Source organism: Thamnophis sirtalis, unplaced genomic scaffold, assembly GCF_051295495.1.
Source record: "Thamnophis sirtalis isolate CommonGarterSnake01/CBP01778 unplaced genomic scaffold, rThaSir2_p1.2 scaffold_6, whole genome shotgun sequence".
Classification (NCBI taxonomy): Eukaryota; Metazoa; Chordata; class Lepidosauria; order Squamata; family Natricidae; genus Thamnophis; species Thamnophis sirtalis.
In genome coordinates this window covers 42555800-42579008 of record NW_028261386.1, presented here as the reverse complement: position 1 = coordinate 42579008, position 23209 = coordinate 42555800, and the positions used below count along the sequence as shown (strand labels likewise).

Below are 23209 nucleotides of genomic sequence, written 5' to 3'. Positions count from 1 at the left end.
CTTTACTCCAATGGCTGTAAAAGTCATTTCTCCTAGTTTTTTAAAAATCTTGAAATAAAGTTTTATTTTGGTGATCTTTCAACCCCTAGCTAAGTTTTATAAGCAAGTACAATAATACAAAAATATTTGTGGTGTAGTATCATCCAGACTAGAAAGCGAGATTTGTGTAAGGGTTAAGGCCATGAGTTCTAATCCCACGTTGGCACAAAGCTGGTTGGATGACCTTGGGCCAGTTACTTTCTTTCAGCCCTAAGAAATAAGCAATGGCAAACCACTTCTGAAAGCCTTGCCAAGAAAATTAAAGAGACTTGTCAGACAGTCCCTGAAAATTAGACATGAATTAATAGAAAGAACAAAATATCATCTATATACATTTCCACCTTGGAGATGCAACTGCCTTAAATCTGAATGAGGCAGAATAGATGAAGGCTAATCCTATAAGGAGCCAAGGTGGCGCAGTGGTTAAATGCAGCACTGCAGGCTACTGCTAGATCAGCAGGTCAGCGGTTCAAATCTCACCGGCTCAGGGTTGACTCAGCCTTCCATCCTTCCGAGGTGGGTAAAATGAGGACCCAGATTGTTGGGGGCAATATGCTGACTCTCTGTAAACCGCTTAGAGAGGCCTGAAAGGCCTATGAAGCGGTATATAAGTCTACTGCTATTGCTATTGCTATTGCTATAAGGCTTTCTATTGAAATAGTCTTGTTTCTGGCAAATACTACTATGAAGGAGCAAGTTTACAGTCTGGGCATCCTTCTTAATACATAGCTCCTGCTGGCACAGGTATAAGTTGTGATTAGATAATCTTTGCCCAGCTTGGGTTAGTACAGTACATAGGTTTTTTTTTTTTTACTAGATACAAGAGGATCTCAACACATTCCTTCATTACAACCTATTTAGACTACTACAATGTGCTTTTCCTTGTGCTTACCTTTAAAGAACACTAAAAGCAGTACTGAGCTCCAATGCAGTGGCCAGCGTGCTAACTGGCACTAATCCTGGAAAAATTACAATATATCGTAGGGTTGCTAATGTGCTAGTTATTGATTAGTTTCCGAGGAAAATTTAATGTGCTGGTTATGATCTATAAAATATTTTATGGCTTACGGCTTGACACCTGGATATCTAGAGCAGTGTTTTTCAACCTTGGCAACTTGAAGATGTCTGGACTTCAACTCCCAGAATTCCCCAGCCAGCATTAGCATTAGCTGGCTGGGCAATTCTGGGAGTTGAAGTCCAGACATCTTCAAGTTGCCAAGGTTGAAAAACACTGATCTAGAGGACTACCTGCTCCAACATAACCAGACTAGACCAACCCATTATGTCATCTTGAGAAAAAAAAACTACTCCTGGTTCTCGACTTGTAGGTAGAAAAGAAGCCAGGAGATTGTAGCACCTGGGATCTCTCTGTAGGGTTCAGGCTGGAAACATCCCTCCTTGCACACAGGAAGAAGCTGAAGATTGAGTTGCTCCAGATTTCAAATTCTAACCTGTGCAGTTGACATTTCTTTATTTTTCTTCTTTTTTTGTTAGAGTTTATTGTGATATGAAATAAAATAGAAACAAAGATCAGAAAAGAAAGGGGGAAAGTCAAGAAGGGGAGAGAAATATAAGGTAAAAAAAACAACAGTGATTTCTGACTGTTTTCAGTGCAGTAGAATAGTCTATTTTCCTTGAGAGTGTTTTTGTTATTAGGATTAGGAAATTAGCAAACCAACAGCAGATAGATTTGCCCGTTTCTGCCTTTATATAGATGTAATTGTATGAGACAATGACTTTGAAAAACAAGCAAAGAGATGCTGTCTGGGGAACAACAGATAAGAGGAAGTGTAGCCCACAAAGGCATAGTGGATGGAGCAAAGGGTTCAGGAGGGACATTCCCTAAAATATCAGGCTGTAAAGGTGATGGTGATTTGCAAGAGTCTGTTAAATATAGCTTCAAAATCAAGTCAAATTATCTTAGAGAGCCATGTGTCTTGTCTGATCTACCTGGTAATAGGCCAATGGAAGAGGGCCAGAAGGTGAGCCTAGAGGTTAGATTGCACATAAGGGTTAGTATTTATAATTTAATTAGGTATAAGGAGACATAATTTCAAGTGAGAGAAAGAGGGAAGGAAATAATAAATCTCCCAACAGGATATAATTTCTTCAGTTATAAGAAAGTCTTATTTGATCCTTCTAGTTCAAAATTAAAAATTGATTTTTTTAACCTCTGTTTCAAAGTTGTCTCCAAAAAGACTCAAGGATTGTTTCAGAGCTATATTTTCTTGGTGATCATTCAGCCAAGCTTGCAAAGAAAAAGGATCCATGACTGTGACATCATTTAGTGGGAAAGGAGTTGCTCTTACAATTTCATCTATAAACAAATAAAAAACAAAGAGAAAAGGAACAAAGATATTGAAAAGACAGTGTTCTATATTGTACTTTTTTATTTTATACATCTTGCCGTTTCATTAACCAAACTAGGCAGCATAATCAGTGCTAGACTGATTATAAATAAGCCAGCTCACAGAGCACAAAGGACCACTCTTTGAAAGTAGTTTGGTAGTATCTAGTATGAGAGGTGGTGGGTTTCCCTTCATTGTATATGTTTACGTATCTGTAACTGTGTGTGTGTGTGTGTGTGTGTGTGTATTCAGATGAACATGTATGTATGAATACATACATACATACATTCATACATACATACATACATACATACATACAGATCAACAACTATCAGTCACAAATGCTTCATTCTGAATATCTGATAAAGCAGGGGGTTGAATATACAACAGAAGAGAATTGTTTAGTGTTTTCCAGAATGTAAGGAATATGTATACATTACAGAGAAGCAGATTTCAACTTCAACTTGACAGCAGAGAGAATTTCCTAACAATAAGAGCTGTTCAGCAATGAAACAAATTGTGTTTGGTGGGCTCTCTAGTATTTAAACAGAAGCTGAGTAACCCTATTTTGGGGAGCCTATAATACTGGGTTCCAGCATGGGGCAGGGAGATGGTCTAGACAATCTCCACATTTTCTTCCAACTTTAACATTTCATGCTTTTTCTAAATGTGTGACTTTTATAATATAGCACAGTTGTGGGAAACAGAATGGGTTGAAAAATTAAATATTTCACCTTCTATTATATTTCATTTGGATTTCACCATTCTTAACCCTCTTATTTTACCCATAACTATTATTTTTTGAGTTTTATTATATTCCTTCATTGATTTTTGTTTCTTTCCTCCATTCACCTATACCATTTATCCCATATCTGGTAGAATTCTGATTCTTCTTTTCCCTGGATTTCTTTAGTTAGTTTGTCCATTTCGGCACAGTCCATAACCTTTCTTATTATTTCATCTTCACTTGGAATTAATTTGTTTTTCCATTTCTGGGCAAAGGCAATCCTTGCTGCCGTAATTATATGTAGTATTAAATACTGGATTTCTTTTTTGTATTTCACAGACATTATTTCTAATAAAAAAGCTTCAGGTTTCCATTCTATTTTAACCCCTGTTATGGCCTCCAGCCAATTTTTGAGACTTTTCCCAAAATTTTAGCCTCCTCACAGGTCCACCATAAATGGTAATATGTTCGATGTATTGATTCGCATTTCCAACATTTTGGGGAGGTATTTGTTAAGATTTTAGCTAACCTTGTTGGTGCCAGGTGCCATCTGTAAAACATTTTGTACTGGTTTTCCTTGTATGCAACTGATAGTGTCATTTTTAAGTTTATTCCCCCAAATTTTTCCCATTTGTCTAATTCAATATAATAGCCAAAGTTTTGTGCCCATTTTATCATTTGTTCTTTCACAATTTCTTCTTCCATTTTGTACTTTAGGAGGAATTTATATATTCTCCCTATCATCTTTCTATCTGAGCTTTGAATAATTTTATCCAATTCGTGTGGTTCTGTTTCGATGTCATACAATTTAGTATCTTTATCGGGGAAATAATATAAGGTGAGCAGTATCGATTGATAATTGCTATTATAAAGAACAGGAAGTTCCTGTTCGTATTGTATTGTGTAAATGTGGTATACGTCTAAATTTTGTGTGTGTGTATTTTACATGTTTGTTAATAAAAATCTTTTTTTTTTAAAGAAAGAAAAATTAAATATTATTTTCCAAAACCTGTTGCTCTAAATACTGCTGTACACAAACTGGTTTTGTTTTATGGCTGAAGTGCATTTAAAAAACAATAGTTGATTCAGTGTGGTTTGTTATGTATGCTCAATGTTAAACATACTGAATCTTATTTCTATTGTTTATAAGCTACTTGGGGAGGACTGTTATCAATTGTGTGTTGGAGCCGATTCATACCACCTTGTGAGAGCCAATCTTACATTTTCAAGAAATTTGTGAACCAATTTAGAAAAGAGCTGACCCCCAACCAATGTAAATGAGTATTAGTTTTTAACTGTTTCCCTGACATTATGACAGTAGAAAAACCTGTTCACTCTCTTGGGCCTTGTATTTTTATAACAGATATCCCATCCATTCACCCATTAGTCCCTTTGTTGGGGAACTCCCCTTTCAAACCTTTTAAATTACCATACTGCGTAACACAGTCCATTCTCATGCTACTCAGCAATATCTTGGAGACCCATTTCTCTCTATGGAACAGAATTGGTTATCACCCTTGTAAATGCAATGTACCGTACTATATCTTCTGTTTGTATTCAAACTCTCTGAAAGATCAGTAGGTATTTTACGTTCTCTTCTGAAATTTTCATATCTACGTCTTGTGAAATTAACTGCAACATTGTGTTCAGAACAATGATAAAATCCAAGTTCTCACCCACTTTTTACTCCTCAAAAGCTATGGGGGTGCTTTCATAATATGCCCTTGGGATGCTTTTTCAATAATGGCCCAAACATGGTGCAGAAAAATATTGAGTATCTCAGTGGTATCCCAAATGTTCATTAACAACATCCGCTTCTAATTTCAGCAGTATAATTGGCTAGATGGAACGGGGGCGGGTGGGGAATTATGATATTGCTTTGTTTTGAGCTCATCGTGAAGTTTCTGCTATTATGGTGTAATAACAACACTGTCTAATTGCTGCAACTTTTTTTCCTATGATAACTTCTTATACAATATTTTAAATGAAAGAGATTATTGACTGAAAACTGATGGAAGTAAAGCAAAAACCAGTTTATATATGTAAGTTAGGACAAAGAACTTTGATTCACATCACAATGCATACCTCATAAAGATCAATAATCTGTTGCGGGGTACACCCTCTAATTTTTATTATTTTACTATTTTGAAGGTTTTTTAATTCCAGTGGTGGGCTGGGCTGGGGACTCTGGGCAAAAGCCTTTAGAGGAATATTATGTCCTACAAAATTCATTTTATGTACTTATATTTGTATTCTACAATGTATTATTTGTCTTTTGTAATAAAATGATTAATTTGGAGAAAAAAAAATCACTTACAACACATTCACAATCTAAAATAATTTACAGTGAAAATACAGAAGGAGAAGTCCTAATCTGGGATGCTAAATATTTTCATACAAGAGATTAGGGATCTGGAGGAGAAACTGTATGATGAATGGTTATGAGAACTAGGTATATCTAGTCTAGCAAAGAGAGGACTAAGAGTGACATGATAGCAGCCTTCCAATACTTGAGAGGCTGTCATAGAGAAGCAGGCTCAATCTATTATCCAAACAGTGACGTGCGGTCAGCTTTAGGGCTGGTGAGGCACTATTTAGACTTGTGGACTTCAACTCCCAGAATTCCACAGCCAGGCATGCTCAGTTCTGATTTAAAGCGACAGCATTTTTTCCCCTTGCAAAATAAGTTTTCCCATTCTTTTTCTTCTCCGTCCCCCTTCTTCCTCCCTCTCTCCCTTTCTCAAACAGACACATGCACACAGAGAACTTGGATCCCTCTCTCATTCACTCACTCTCAAACACAAACACAGAAGTTGGATTGGATATATTTTCCAAAGGCTTGAAAGCAGCTCCTCTGCCATACCCCGCCTTCCCCTGCTGCCTTCCGATCAAACTTTTTGAATTCATCCCCCCTCCCCACACACGCACCTTTTCCAGCTGTTTCAGAGACGATTTCAACTCTACTTCTCCTGCCCTGCCCTGCCCTCCCCTCATGAAAGGCCAGAGCTCTGTCAGACTGAGCTAGTTGCTCCCAGAGAACTCTAAAAAGCCTCTAAAAATGCCCTCTACAGCAGACGAGAGAATACGTGCCTCATTTGCATAAGGAATTTTTTGCTTGTTAACCCTTGCTTAACTCCTTTAATTCCTTATGTAAAAGAGGCCCCTGGTTCTCTGGCCTCCTCTTATGGTTAACATAAAGCACTGTTCCAAGTCACTGTGAAACTGGCAGCAACTACCTTGGCTTTAATTATTTTTAAAAAATTCTTTAAAATACTTTCCTTTTCCTCATGACTGGTGAGGCCACACCTCCCTTACCTCTAGTGACTGCACGTCCCTGTATCCAAAGCATCTAAAGCCGGACAAAAAGTAGTGGATATAATATTAGTAAAGAGAGATCCACCCTAGAATTAAGGAGAAACTTCTTGACAGTGAGAATAATTAATCCATGGAACAGCTTGCCTCTAGAAGTTGTCGATACTTCACTGGAGGCTTTCAGGAAGAGAGTGGACAACCATTTGTCCAAAAGTGTATAGGGTCTCTTGATCAAGCAGGGGATTAACTAGACTTCAAAGTTCCCTTCCAACTCTGTTATTCTGTTTTCTGTGATTTCTATTTTTAATGCCAAACTGCACTCATATTTTCACTATATAAATTGTCAAAAAGGCAGCAGTATACTTGCTCAAGATGCTATGGAAAATTGCATATCTTTAGAAGCCAAGCATGCTGTTTGCCAGTGAAATACAACTGTTTCCCAAAATTAAGGATATATTTTCCGGTTCCCAAAATGAACCCAGATCTTCTTAAACTGCCAAGGCTGCTAGGATCAGAGGACACACAGAGAACATGCTGTCAGTGTTCTCACAATAGCAGCCGGGTAAAAGAGAAGCATGTTCGTACACACAATGGCTGCTAAAACACAGTACACATTTGTACCTTTGTCCTTTTGTTGAGGTTGTGAGGAATCAAAAGTAGTAACACTTTCAAGTAAAGCAATAGATAGAAATTGTTTATCATTTTTATAGTCAGGTAGGGCAGAAGGTGTCCGGGGACTTTTCAAGCACAAAGAGAAGTGTCTGGAGCAGGGGTGGGTTTCGACCGGTTCGCACCGGTCCCTGCGATCCGGTTGGTCGCCAAACCCGGAAGTAAGTAACTTCCGGGAACGGCGAAGCCCCCCCCGCGCCCGCGCGCGCCCGCACACCCGCTCCTTACCCGGTTTTTACAAATTCTGCGCTTTCCACGCATGCGCAGAATGCCTGCGCGATCCTCCAGGAGCAGCTGGAGCATCGCGCAGATGCTAGTATGCATGCGCACGCCGCGTGCGTGCGCGAGGATGCTGCGTGCGTGCGCGAGGACGCCGCCTGCGTGCGCGAGGACGCCACCGGCCTCGTTCCAACCGATCCGGTTGGAACGGGGCGAGAAACCCACCCCTGGTCTGGAGATACATTAGCACTCCACTGATACCTATCCAGTTCATAATATAATCACCTGTCCAAGTATTCATATGGATATGAAGGAGGTATGTTAGGAGAATAGAACAATGTTGTGACTCTAAGGCTTTATTTCAATTGATACATTCTTGGTAAGCTCGGGAGACCTTGCACTGTTTCCCTTCAGGCCAAATCTTTCTCTCTAAGGAGGTCCTTGGACAAAGCACAATGCTGAAAACCTCCTCAGAATGTGAGAAGTGTGAGAGAAGACTGCTGTCACCAAATATGTACAAATGTATCTGGAAGGAACCAGGCACAAGTGGCCATGGAGAAACAGTGGAAGGGTGTGCAGGTTAGAGCTAATCTATAGTAGTAGCCTTACTACTTTAATTGGAGTATGGCTCTTCATTAATGATTTTAGAATTAAATCTTTGGCAGCCTATTTCAAATCACTCAGAAGTCAACCAGAAGTTCCCAACTTAACCTCTGCTCACCCATGAGCCAAGCTACTCCATGCCCAATGAACGAAACCAGCCTTATAGCAGTCCCCCAAAATGGCTATCCAAAAAGGACCTTACAGATCTTTAAAAACCTAAAGGGGAGAGAACCCACCTTTCTTTTAAGCCGACTTTAAATAGATTGGTTGAAAAGGGAAGGTATAGAGAGAGAGTAAAAATAAATCCCATTCTGTCTTGTGATGGATAGAGAAATCAAAGTAGAATTTTGCAGGAATGGTATAATCACTGTTTTTGCAAATGTGCGGAACATGGAGGATTCCCCTGCTGTTTGGGACTCAGGCATAATGATGACTGTGGCTTGGGACGACTGGAGATCTCAATCTGCCTGCTGAGTTTAGCTTGGAAAATAATTAATTATTCTCCCTTTCTCTGACACATATTTTATTATTGAATAAAGAAAAAAGGCAACTTTTTCCATGCAATGTTAATTCCATTTGGAGAAATATTAAAAGCAAGCAAATGATATGAATGCAAGAAAAATAAAATTGGTTAAGCTTTTAAAATTATTATTGTTTGCTGGATAAAAAAAATATATATTTTAGTTTCAAAGTTTACATCACCTGGATTGGGTTTCCCAGTTTGATACTGCATTGAACTGAAAAATCTGAAATAAAAAAGGTTAACAATTCTAAAATCCATCATCTCTCACTTCAGACTGTACAGAGTGAAACTACTGAATTAATAGTGGAATCCCTTTTATTGATGAAATTATTACAGGATGTAGTTTATATTCAAGCTTTACGGATGTTTGTCATACTCATTTCCAAAATGTTCCATGTTAAGTTTACTGTATTTTGACAAAATTTAGGATTCTTCCAAGATTATGGATACCGCCTTCTAGAATATTTATGGTGCCATGTAGACCATCTAAGGCACATATCTCAAAGCATTGATAGTGATATTATATGATGATATAGTTCAGGTATTTTATTAGTGTGGCTTTAGAATTAAAATGAGGCGTACAGAAAAAGGGAGTAGCTTTGAACAAACAATTAAGGACAAAATAAATAATTCACACAAATTACCTGTGGTCACAGACCACAATTAAACAAGATCATTGAGAAATAAAACTTCTTCCATCTCCTAATAATTCTGAAACAGCAAACTACTTTGCCAATACAAAGTAATGCTGCAAATCAAGCCCAACTATTAATCTGCAAAATGAAAGTTTCAGCTATGTGACAGATGATCTCAAAACGTTTATACGTTTTGGAGCCTGATTAGGCTCCAAAGGAGCCTGATTAGAACATAGACACCCGAAATTTCAGAGACCCTTCAGGAAAAGCAATCTGGGAGGGAGAAAATAATGGCCAGCCCTTTCTGTTGTGACCAAGAATCCCACATAGATTTTCCTGGAAAGTCCCAGGAATCAAGCTCAACCTAAAGAAGACTTACTCTTGAATTATTGGAATAAGTTGTATACCAAGATCCTCACAGTAAAACCATCTTTCAAAAAGGACATCTGTTGATTCTCCAACATAATATCTGGGAAAAGGGGGAAAAAGAATATAAATATGTAGATTTATATCTTTAATATACAAAAGAGGGGATAATTTATTGTTAAAAGTAATGTATTTTGTCATGAACATGAAAAAAATGAGTGCATAATGCTTTGAATTTAATTCAGACAAGCCTGCAAGTTTGGAAAAACTGGCTATATGATATCAAACAAGATTAACAGAAAAGAAAAGAAATGTGTAACAGATTAACAGAACAACAGAGTTGGAATGGACTTGAAAGTTTTCTAGTCCAACCCACTACTCAAGCAGGAGACCCTATATCAGTTTATACAAATGGCTATCCAGCCTCTTCTTGAAAATCTCTAGTGTTGGAGCATCTGTAACTTCTGAAGGCAAGACATTCCACAGGTTTATTCTTCTAACTGTCAGGAAACTTATTCTTAGTTCTAGGTTGCTTCTCTCCTTAGTTATCCATTGCTTCTTGTCTTGCCTTCGGGTCTTTTGTAGAATAATTCCCCCTTTTTCTTCTTTGTGGCAGCTCCTCAAATATTGGAACATTGGAATAGTGCTATCATGTCATCCCTAGTCCTTCTTTTCAACCCTAACCCTAGTCATTCCTAATTCCTGCAACTGTTCCTCATATGTTTTAGTTTTCACCCCCGCCCCCTAAATTACATTAAATTAACTAATTAGATAACTATAATTATATGGCAGTAAATCCATGATCTCAAGAATAAATGTTTTTCCTCATGATAGGAAGTATGATAATTTCCCCCAAGGAAATGGCAGATGGGAGAGGATTATGAATTCTTCACTCTCCAGTTGCATTAACATAAAAAGGATTTGATTGAATGATGTTTTGTGCCACCACATATATCTTCCTTTAACTCAGCATTGATAAAAACTACATAGAGAGAGAAATATGCCATTTTCTCCATTATTGGATTTCTGAATATTTTAAGCCCTATAATAAGAGAATATACTCCAAACATCCAAATATACTCCATTCAATTGCATAGAACAGTGTTTCTCAACCTTGGCCACTTGAAGATGTCTGGACTTCAACTCCCAGAATTTTGGGAGTTGAAGTCCAGACATCTTCAAGTAGCCAAGGTTGAGAAATACTGGCATAGAACACTGGATCCAGATCCACTAATACATTATAGTTTTTGGAGCTCTGACTATATACACACCTTCTTTCTTTATTTAAATTTATTTATCATATTTAGAAACCATCTATCTCCCTGGACTCTGGGATGAATAAATAAAATGTTAAAAAACATGTTAAAATGTTAAAAACATAACAACTGAATATAAATTTAAGATGAAAATTTAAAGCAGGGTAAGAAAATTATGTTAATTAAAAGGGAGGGGCTTTCAGCCTGCTAACCAACCCCACAGCTGTGTGTTCTTCTGTGAACCACAAGCAAGATGGCAAAGCCAGGTCTTTAGATATTTTTGAAATGTCATGACATTTGAGGGCTACCTTGACCTTTTGGGGAGAATATCCCAAAGGGCAGGGGCAACAGTAGAGAAAAATGTCTTCCAGGACCCCACCAGTTCATAAGTCTTTAACTAACAGAATCTGCAACATACATTCTCTGTCTGACCTGGGTGTGTGTGTGTCAGGCTGAGATGATGGGGGGTTGGAATCAGGTAGTACCATAGGTAGCCTGGCCCTATGCCATGTAAGTTTTTAAAATTCATAACCATAAACTTGAATTGGATCCAGAAGCAAAGAGGCAACTAATGCAGCACATACAACAAAGGGGTTACATAAACCATTCTTTGGGTGGCCAAGATTGCTCATGCAACTGCAAACTTCCAGATATTTTTCAAAGGTAGCCCCATATAGCACATATTGCTATAATCGAGATCCAAACAGAAGATAAGCAGGGCATAAGTGACCAAGCAGAGTTTGTATGCTTAATTCTTCTGTTGAATTAAATATACAATAAAGTTTGGTTCTAGTGACCCTATATAGTGACTCAGTGACGTGCGGTAAGGTTTATGCCTGGTGAGGCACTGACACAGTGGTGGGTTTCAATTTTTTTTAGACTTGTGGACTTCAACTCCCAGAATTCCACAGCCAGGCATGCTTAGTTCTGATTTAAAGTGACAGCATTTGTTTTTCTCCTTTGCGAAAAAGTTTCCTTCATTCTTTTTCTTCTCCCTCCCCCTCCTTCCTCCCTCTCTCCCTCCCTCCCCCCTCTCTCAAACAGACACACACACACAGAGAAGTTGGATTGGACTATCTCTCCTACCCCCTTTCCTCTCTCACTCACTCTTTCTCAAACAAACACAAACATAGAAGTTGGATTGGATATATTTTCCAATGGCTTGAAAGCAGATCTTCTGCCATACTCCCCCCCCCCATTGCAAATGCAGCCTGCTGTCTGGGTGGGAAATGCCTGAAACACAATAAAGCCCACCCACTCATTCACCTCCTGCTTGCAGGCTGGGGTGAGAGAAGAGGCAGAGAAGCCGATCTGAGCTTTTGATTGCAGGTGGAGTCACGTTGCCTTTTCAAACTTGTAATCAGTGAAGCTGGGCTTATATACTTTTATCCAGGTGTGTGTGTGTGTGTGTGTGTGTGTGTGTGTGTGTGTGTGTGTTTGTGTTTGAAAAGGCAACGTGGCTCCACTTGGGGAGGGATCTACACTTGAGGATGAAGTTTGACTTCCTCCCCCTCCCTCCGAACCACACATACCTTTTCCAGATGTTTCAGAGAGGATCTCAAGTCTGCTCTTGCCTGTCATCATGAAAAGAAAAAAATGTAAAAGGAAAAAGGCAAGAGCTGAGGTCAGGCTGAGCTAGTTGCTGCCAGAGTCACCGTGGATGACTCTGCTTAACTGTTTAAAAAAGCCTCTAAAAAAAGTGCCCTCTACAGGAGGAGGCAGGAGAACGATGTGCCTATGTCAGGAATTTTTTGGCTTTTAACCCTTGCTTAACTCTGCTCGAGTGATCCTAAAACGCCTAAAGTCAGACTAGATGAGGCACATCGTTCTCCTGCCTCCTCCTGTAGAGGGTGCTTGTTAGAGGCTTTTTTAAACAGTTAAGCAGAGTCATCCATGGTGACTCTGGCAGCAACTAGCTCAGCCTGACCTCAGCTCTTGCCTTTTTCCTTTTACATTTTTTTCTTTTCATGATGACAGTGGTGAGGCTCTGCCTCCCCTGCCTCCCCTGACTGCACATCCCTGTAGTGACTCTATATAGAAGTGAGAACATCTCCCACAGCATAACACTGCCCATATGCTCATATAATTTATTAATAGAGGTAAAGATTTTAGATTATTTTTCAACTCTAGAACCTGTCAGAGTGGCTTATAATAATAAAATCAGATTTATAATAAAATGATATCTCACCTCAGTCCATCAGTTTCTGTGTCTAATCTTCTCCTTTCAATGACCAGTCCCACAGAGTTTGCGTACCTTTGTGGAGAATGTGGAATCCTGGCTGGTAAAAGAAACATCTAAGAACAAAATTAAAGTTGAAACATGTAGCAACAGCAGGAGATTTGGTTACATCTTCTCTGTCATCTCAGTTGGTCTTTGTTCTCCCATTTGATTTTTCCTTGAATGCCTTGAGTGATTGAAAAGGAGTTTAGCAATAGGAGGAAATGTAATGGGAAGAAAGAACAACCTTAAGGAACAGCAGGAAGAGCCCCTACCAAGATAACAGTCAGATAAAAGAAATCCAAGTCTAGAGCAGGTAAGACCCTCCTCCCTAATTCTTGTGAAGATAAAGGGAGGAGGAAGGGAAATACATTCAAACCAGTTGTAACATTATAATAAAAAACAGGATTAGCATTCATTACTTTTGTCTCCTAGTATGGTCTAGCTTGAAAGGCTCAAGAGGATGAGACAGAGGAATCATGCTTTCTGAGAGACTCATATGCTCAGCTGTGCAGAATGAAAAGTTCACCTCTTGAATAATTGCTGGCTCAAAGGAGTGTGTTCTGATGCTGTTGATTGCCCACGGTGTAGGACTAAATGGCTGCTTCCTGCTGAGCAAGCAGGCCTTGTGCAGAGAATGCAGGAGGAATATACGGTAGTTATGAAGAAGAAAACTGAGCAAGTAAGCTAAGTTTTTTAGATTTTTAGCAAGAGTTGAATGTCTATCAAATTTTCCTTCTAAGAGGAAAATGGACATTAGGGCAATCTAAGGGTCTAAGAAAGGAAGAAGAAAAAATAAATGCTTTTCTAATTACAGTGTCTTACAGAATAGAAGTGAAGATAAACATGACATGGCTCTCTAATTGTGACTTTCAGTGCTTTCGACATGTTTGTGTTCGTTCATGAAAATAACCTGACATATATTACAAAAGCTACAAACTTGTAGCAATGCTTGAAGAAAAAAAAAAGAGAATTAGAAGAGAGAATGGTCATAGTGCAGTTCATAAGAAAATAAAAGATTTATTAGGACAAGCAAAGAGACACTGCAGCAAAAGCTAACAGTAGAAGTAATTCTACATAAGAAAAATAATCAAAGTAACAAAGAGTTGTCAAAGAGTAACAATTAAGAACAAAAAACATAAAATATATTCTGCCAAGTGGGAACTCAGGAAATTATATTGTAGAGAATATTGGCTCTGAGCTTCTGGGGAAGTAGAGAAACTATTTTCTCCTAAGGGAAGAAGAAAACAATAACACACTCCGTTTCCTAGATATCCTCATCAGTGGAGACAGTGATGGCAAATTAGAAACACAAGTCTATCAAAAAACTACCCACACCAATAAGTGCTCCATTATCAAAGTAACAACCCAACCTCCCACAAGAGAAGCTGTGTAAGAACACTATTTAGACAACCATAAACACTCTGCAGAACCTTGAACAAATGGAAACAAAGCATCTATACAATGTGTTCCAACAAAATGGATATCCACACAACTTTATTTAAAAAAATGCCTGACCATTCAGCCTACCATAACTCAACTGACACAAGCTATGAAAAGAATAACACTGCCATATATCCAAAACACCTCAGAAACCAGCAATAGACTATTAGAATCATGTGGCATTACCATAGCACACATACCAACTAAATCCCTCCAAAACATACTAAGTAAACTAAAAGGCCCAGCAGTCCCAGAAGGGAAAAAACAGGAGTCAGATATAACATACAATGTAAGGAATGTAATAGTCACTATGTAGGACAAACAGGTAGACGTTTAGCAGAGGGTATCCATGAACACCAACTAGAACAATCAGAAGGCATGATGAAAGTTCCTTAATTTCACAACACAGATAGACACAGACAAATGATATTGCCAAAGAATTAAAAATTAACACCATAACTGTCCCACACTTATTTTCATTCATCCTGTTGGACATGGAAGAAGAAGGGAAAGAAGATAATACTGCAGGGGAACAACAGGCCTTGAAAATGATAATTGTGGGTTTCTGGGATCATATTGATTTATGTAGTTGACAGGCTATTGGCATGAAATTAGTTGTAATTCATAGGTACTAATAAAATGCCACTGCTTGGGAAGGCCTTCAAATTAACACTGAGGAGACTCAATATTTTAGTCCTTCAGCGGACTGCATCTCTGAAGTAACAACCTCAGATAAGACTTGTACCTTTAGAAAAGTGGAAATGCTCCTGTAAAGCAGTCTAATAAACTAGCCAACATCTAGCATTAATTCAAATGAAAATGCTTGTTAAACTCTTGCAAAAATTCCAATAAGAAAATAAAATGGAAAAAAAATTAAGCTAACAAATAAACTCAAAATGTTGAGTGAAGATATGTAAATAAAAAAGGAAAATGTAGGGGACTGAAATAGTTAGTTTACCATGAAAGTACACATAAAAGGTAGCCAGCTTTGTAGAGAGGGCATATGGAAAACAAAGTGTCAGAATAAACTAAGAATAGGAGGAGAAAGATTTCATGGATACATTCAGAAAAAATGCATTTGAGGGTATTATGGGAATTAACTGATGGGCTGGATGAACCTTATATATTATCTTTGCAATTGATGAAGTGAAGTCTAGATATTTGGATGACAGAAAACATAATCAAAGAAGGGTGGGATGGAAATCTGGGTACCTAGAGTCATATTAGACTGACATCAATAATTAGGAAGCTGTAGAGCAAATCATAATGAGATCAATCTATAAGCACCTTAATGGACAGAAGACAGCATGTCAAAATTATTTACATAGGAAAAAGAAATTAAATCCACAGGTACAGAATGACGGATACTTGATGAAAGAGTTCACATACCACGTATGGCAATAAATCTCAACTCTTCCATCAAGCCACAAGCAGTTGGATGAAATCAAAGAAGAAAAGCTATACATACAGTATTTCTTTAAAGATAGCCTGGAGTACATACAGAAACAGAAACCTGGGAACAGTAAAATAGAGAAACTTGGTAACTGTACAAGGGATTCCCCACTCTCTTTTATAGAAAGCTCATTGGGACAGATTTGAATAATTTGAAATGCTAAATTGCTTTTTATGGGCTATGTTGCCAATGGGCTTGCCTACTATTTCTTGATTATTTAGGTTTGTTCTCCATTTCATTTTTCTTTCAGCCTCTCCCAAATCTGTCAGATCTCTAGACATTCAACCCGAGTTCTGAACTTTATTATAGGAGACGTTTCACAGACATAATATGGCTAGATAAATTTCACACATATAAACAGAAATAATTTGACTATTGAAGAACATGCATTAGAAATAAATGTTTTCACCAAGGCTTTCAATTTTAATTCTTTTCTTCCCTCATTGTTGAGGTGAAAGACTTTGCCCAACCTTCTGAGTCAGAATTATAGAATCATAGAGCTACAGGAGAAGATGGAGGTCTTTTAGTAGAGCCCCTATCCAAGGCAGGAGGCCTTATGAACATCCTGAACAAATACTTGTCCAATCTTTTCTTGAACACATTTTTTCTTGAAAATATTTCCTCTTATAATATATAATGATTCTGAATGGTCTAAGTACTAATTATAGCTCCAGAACAGCTCTTCTGTAATCTTTGTAACAGCACATGTGATAAAGTTCTTAGAATAGCTAATTAAAATTATATCACGATGTAGTATCACAACAACAATAATAACAACAAAGACCAACATTTCTCTCTCTCTCTCTCCCTCTCCCTCCCTCCCTCCCTATCTATCTATCTATCTATCTATCTATCTATCTATCTATCACCTATCTATCTATCTATCTATCTATCTATCTATCTATCTATCTATCTATCTATGTCTCTGTCTCTGTCTGTCTGTCTGTCTGTCTGTCTATCTATCTCTATCTCTATTATCCATATCCATATCCATATCATATCCATCCATATATATATATATATATGGATGGATATGATATATATATATATATATATATATATATATATATATATATATATATATATATATATATATATATATATATATATATATATATATATATATATATATATATATATATATATATATATATATATATATATATATATGCTACCAAAGTGGGAAATGGAAAATGAAATTATTACATAAATTTTTATATGAAAATAATATATACCAAACCAGAGAAATATACTAGAATTACAGCCTGAGATCTGCTTGCTAGTTTGTACACAAACCTATCTTTACCTCTCTTTCTTTAATGTGGATATCCTTGTGTTTTCCATTTTCTATTATCTTCAGGCACATGTCTCCCTGCAGCTGGTAAAACAACTATATAGGAAGGTGGAAAAACTTAGATTAAAAACATGTCAGTGTTGTAAGCCTAAATTCATGAACAGTCATTTCTGGAGTTCTTATGGCTACAGCAACTTTTATAGCTCCTGGAAATATTACTTAAACTATGAACCTGGCTCACCTTCTTCTTGCATATTGCATTCTGTATAATATCACAAACCCACATTGAGCTTTTCTCAAGTTGTTTGTTGTGACATAGTGGCATGGGAATAATTTTTAACAGTGGATGCTTTATCAAGCTTCTTTAGCAAAATGTGCAGCCTTGCAGTTTTATATAGTGCAAGTGAGGCTGTGTTTTCTGGAAGCAATTGCGAGATCAATTGTAGAGTTCAATTCTACTTTTTTTTCAACAAGAGGATGATCCAATGGGAATTGGGAGCTATGGGATCAGATAAGTAAAGTAGAACATAATGTACATATTATTCTATAAATATATGGAATCACAATTTTTCTTCTTTTAGCTTTTGTCTTCATGCAAAATGCAACACATAAGATTTGTACTATATACGTATATATGAAGTCATTTTTAATAATCCAATATAACATTTGCATGCATGTTTGCTTTCTCCACTAAATAAATTATTGAGATTGTATTTATTTATAACCAGCTGTAGTGTAGCCAGGAACACAACTTCACTGATGCATAGAAAGGAAGGCAGGGCCGGTAACCAAATTGTTCTACTCAAATAACTCCTTTTAAGAATATGTTTCATAGTTCTTCTATATCTTCAGGTGGAGATGCCATGATGAATGAAAAGCTGATTATAATATAATAAATTAGAATATATCTGTGCTAATGCTTTTTAAAGTTTTAATCTATTTTATGCATAGTTGAATCACTGTTTCAAAAGTAATCAGTTTAATTTGGTAACAGAAGATGGTCAGACTGAAATTTCTGTTTACTCTTCAGGATGATGTTTTTGGACTGAGTTTTAAATTTGCAATGTAAATACATTTGTCCTTCCCTCCCTGCTCCCAAAAATAAAAGATTTAAAATGTTTCCAATCTGAAAACTGACCTGGCATAGCTTTCATTTTATGTCAAAGTGTCAAACTTTGGGTAAATTTGTGGTGTAAATTCATTTCATTTAAGAAAACAAGCCTTGAACAATGTTTGCTAGTGAATGTTTTATCTTAATTTTATTACAGATAATAATACTGTACACATTATAAGTCCATATATTTTGCTTTCAAGATTATTACCTTTCAAGTCATAGAACTCTGCAGTGTAATTTATTACTGTATTTTAGTCATGTTGTTAATATTTCTGTTGCAACAAGACTACAGGAATTAATAATTGTACTTCAAATCCAATTATACTGTACATTCAGGAGAATGCAAACCTTTAAATCATTGTCAATACACCCATCATTTTCTGAATGTTTGTTCAAAACTAAACTGGTTAAAATTAATTAAAGTAAAAAAATTCATTTAATCAAAATGGCAAATTAGGTAACAAATTTAGAGGAAAATGTAACATTAACAGTGCTAACCAGAGGACAAATTGTATATAAAGGAAGAATAAATTATATGATTACAAGGAAAGAGGAACTTTTTTTCTTATGGTGACCCAATTGTACAACAACCTAAAATGGGTATGTCTGGTGGCAGTGTTTTTAAATTTTACTGTCTAGTATAAACCTGTTTGCATGAATATTTTAAAATGATTCCCCTTAAATTTGTTGATGTGTGCTATTTGCTATTTGGTGCTTTTTATTACTGTATAATGGTTTTCTATTGTTTTATGCTATATTGTATTGTACTTTAATTGTAGTGATCATTGAATATTGGCCTTTTATCATAAGACAGAGGACTTAATAAAACACTTCTTTATGAATAATATATTTATGATTTTTCCTAGGATGAATGGAAAAATGAATAGATGTAACATTAATGGAAATATGAATACAGCTATTATTGAATGCCAGCTGCTGCTCATTGTTGTTCCAGGTTTCCTGGACAAACTTGAAAAAGGTAAGTTTGGTCAAACTATAGTTGTGCCAATGTAGTATTCCAGACTATCATTTTAACCCCAAACCACTGAAAACTGAAATCTGGATTATCGGTCCTAAATCAAAATAGGAGAAACCATGTGGGGATGGTCATCTCTTCTTGTTTAGGTTGGATGATGGTTCTTGGATGTTGAGTGCATTTAGGGATAAATATATTAGGAATGCTTATGACGTTAGGGGTATATCAGTTGGCGAAATGAATATACCTATACTTTTGGATCAGTGGTGGGTTATGACCAGTACGCCCCGGTATGGGCGTGCCAGTGCCTGCCAGGAGTACCAGGTACTGTTCCGGTACGTGCTCCAGAGGGCCCACCTGCCCACCAGCACTCCTTACTGCTATTTGAGGTTTTTGGGGCTTCCACGCAAACGCACAGAGCATACACCGCCTGCGCGAAGCCAGCTAGAGCGTTGCGGAGCATCGCAGGCAGTAAGTACGCATGTGCATACTTACATGTGTGTGCATACGCACACATGACACTCCGCCAAGCAGATGAAGTGTCGCAGAGGCGTTGTGGAGCATCGTGGGCAGTAAATATACATGCACGTACTTACATGTGTGTGAGCGTGCTGCGCGCGTCCATGTGGTGGACACCCAGCCCCGTTGCACCGTACCGGTTGAAACGGAATCCAGAATCCACCCCCACTTTGGATGCAGATGATGCTGTGATGTTGACCAAAAAAACCCTAAACTGTATCAAATGTTACATAGATTGTATCATCTAAAGATAGCTTGATAGGTTTGATAGAGAAAACAGAGTGAACTAGCAAGTTATAAATTAATGGTGAAAGATTACACATGAAGATGAATTGCATAAATCAGTAGGTCATTAAAAATGGGGGATTGGATGGAAAAGTTTGAAAATGTCGGTAGGCTTTTAAAAAGGTAGTGTTGATCTGTTTGGAAGGGGGGAGGATACTAGGGTGTTGGCCTAGAAACTAGGAGACCGTGAGTTCTAGTTCTGCTTTAGACTGAAAGCCAGCTGGATGTCTTTGGTACAGTCACTCTCTCTCTCTCAGTATATAGAGTTGTTGTTGTGGGGAAAATAGGAGGAGGAAGGAATATTAGATAAGTTTGTATCTTGAGTTATTTATAAAGAATAATAAAAGTGGGATAAAAATCTAAGAAATAAAAAATAATTAATGAATGAATAAATAAAGTGGCTGTGTACAAGATCAGGATCCTGGTCATTTTGTTATACAGAAGTGCTGTAAGAGTTGGCTTCTCATATCTTCTTTAGAAAAAATTAAACATACTTTGAATTTAACTATTCTATTCTTTTTCTGCTTATGAAGATTTCATGAGGATTGACCTATTTGTGATGAAATTTAATTAGCCTACATGTTTATGTCCTTTATACCTCTTAAATCCCTATATAATGTTCTGTCTTTGTTGTAAATGTTTAATTTAACATTCAATTTTAGTCTTAGATTTCATTATTGCACTGATTTATGTTTTTAAGAATTCAAGGAATATAAAGAAATATACTGACATCTATGGGATATACAGAAAATTGCAGGCAAATCATGTTTTAGAAACAATAAGTGCTGGTTCCTGTTTATTTGTTTATGGCTTAAAAATAACTAACCATCTGGCTAGTCAGGATAACATATTGAGTTACTAAATCTGATTTGGCAAGCGTTTTGCTGAGCTTCAGCTATTCAAATAAGTAACTTCAATTATTAAGAGTGTGCAATAGTGAATAACAAATGCTATCACAGACGTTTGGCAGCTCAATCACTGTAATAATCTGTCTGACACAAATAAAAATAACATTATTTTAGTTTAATCTTTAATGATGGGAGGTTTCTAGATAAATATATGCTTACTGTACAAGCACATGATGACTGCATCAGTCACCTGCTGGATCTGTCTACAGTTGATCTTCGGTACAGGTAGTTCTTGACTGATGAGCACAACTGGGACTGAAATTTTGGTTGCTAAGACATGCAGTTGCTAAGTGAGTATTTATGTGCCTGGACCCAACTTTAAGACTATTTTTACTATGGTGATTAAGTGAATCCTCCTTCTTCAATTGATTTTGCTTAATGGAAGTCAACTGGGAAGGTAGTGAATCAATGTAAAATTCTGCAACTGTAGTAAATCTGAGCTGGTTGCCAAATGCCCAAATTGCAAACATGTGACTATGGAAGTGGTACACTGGTGCAATAATCATAACTTCAAGGGTGGGTCATAAGTCACTTTTCTGAGGCGATCGTAACTTTGAACCAAAGTTAAATGAACAATTATAAGTCAAGGATTATTGGCATTTCCCAATTTGGACTCCTGCAGATATTTTGGTTTATATACAGTATTTCATAATTCCCATTTCACTAATTGGTGAAATGGTTTATAACGTAACTAGGTCAAATTGGGAAAAGATGATCTAATCTAACTCTACTTATTCTATAATAGCCATTCAGATTTTCATGATAAGCATATGAGCAAGATATACAAGCAATAGTTTTCATTTTTGCTTGTCTCTGAATTCTATATTCTAAAACAAGAAAATATGAATATTACTGGTGGCCTTACCTATTATCCATTGTTTTGTTATTTTTTTTAAAATATGAAGATACTCATTGATGCCAATGGGCTAAGAAACAGCAGCCAGAAAAGTCTTTGAATACAATGTAAGTTTCCTTTGATTCTGTTCCTAAGGTCAATTTGATTTAAGGAATTACTTTCGCTTGCAAATCAGGTGAGGCAGTTTGCAAGTGAATACTGTTATCTGTTGCTGCCCAGCAACTGAAGAAGGATGACAATAGTAGTGTAGGAACAAATGCAAACAGGACAGTTCTCCTGGCCAAAATCAGCAATTTGCTTCTGCAATGAGTTGCCTTTTATGTCCACCTATGTATTACCTCCAAGCATCTAACTTCCTGATGTTTTATTGTTTAAAATGTTGAAGCAGTACCAGAAAGGTAATAATTCCTAAAGCATTATTTGCTTATTTGTGAGAATAGTTCAAGTGTACTTTTTGACTTTAATCTGAAACAAGATATTGAAGATGCTAAAGAATTCCAGCTGTGTCAATCATTTCCAAAGTCATCAAATAATAGAATCTAGAATCCCAAAACTTCTTCCAGAAACACACTCACATTTTAAGTTGCCATTGAAATCTATATTACTGGTAGAATAATTAAATTGACATTATTATTGAATAATTATTAATTAAATAATTAAAGCCAGACAGCGGATTTTCTTGCTTTTGATAGAAATAGAATTGCTAGGGCAGATCTATAGAATATTGTGGCTAATTTTATGTCATCTAGCTCATATATCAGCATTTTGTAAATAAAATGTTACTTTTTAAATGATGTTCCTTGACAAATCTTCATGTTCTGGAACGAATTCCCCGCAGGGATTCGGACCCTCACCTCTCTCCAGGCCTTCCGAAAAGCTGTCAAAACCTGGCTTTGCCGGCAGGCCTGGGGTTGATGAGTTCCCTCCCCTCTCGACTTGTATGGTTGCGTGATTCTTGCTTATTTTAATTATCTGTATTCTGTTTTATGTTCCCCCTTTTCCCTTTTTGAATTGTTCGCCGCCCTGAGTCCCTCCCGGAGAAGGGCGGCATACAAATAATAAAATTCAATTCAATTCAATTCAATGTTCAATCAGAATATCTTTTTAAAATTGGCAGGAATTTGAATCAATCATTGCAGTACTACTGATATAAGTATAAAAAGAAAAGACTTGCCATCTATTGGTATATCATCTTCATTTAGCACTAAACATGGATCTCATATTCACACTTCAAACGAAATGGAGATTGTATTATAGCATGCTAAATGGATGATATGACTGAATTATATATACACACAGAATTCCAGTATAGATGTTTAGAATTAGTCATAAGAGTAAGATGGTCTGATTACCTTGTTCAAATTGAGCTAGCAATTATGATTTGACAAGGGGGGAATAGCACATAGAATTTTTTATCACAATATCAAAGAAACCTGGAGGGACCAA

General features: G+C 36.8%; 1 protein-coding gene across 3 annotated transcripts in view; it reads right to left on the bottom strand.

The window, feature by feature from the left end:
- HAAO (3-hydroxyanthranilate 3,4-dioxygenase) overlaps positions 1–23209 on the bottom strand; it is a 35225-nt gene that overhangs the window by 6408 nt on the left and 5608 nt on the right. For all 3 annotated transcript variants that reach the window (XM_087717712.1, XM_087717711.1, XM_087717713.1), the window contains exons 3-7: positions 17118–17201; positions 12886–12992; positions 9455–9544; positions 8620–8663; positions 2211–2356 (exon numbers count right to left, since the gene is read on the bottom strand). In XM_087717712.1, the coding sequence (XP_087573838.1) occupies positions 2211–2356; positions 8620–8663; positions 9455–9544; positions 12886–12992; positions 17118–17201 (471 nt within the window). The remainder of the gene's footprint in view (positions 1–2210; positions 2357–8619; positions 8664–9454; positions 9545–12885; positions 12993–17117; positions 17202–23209) is intronic.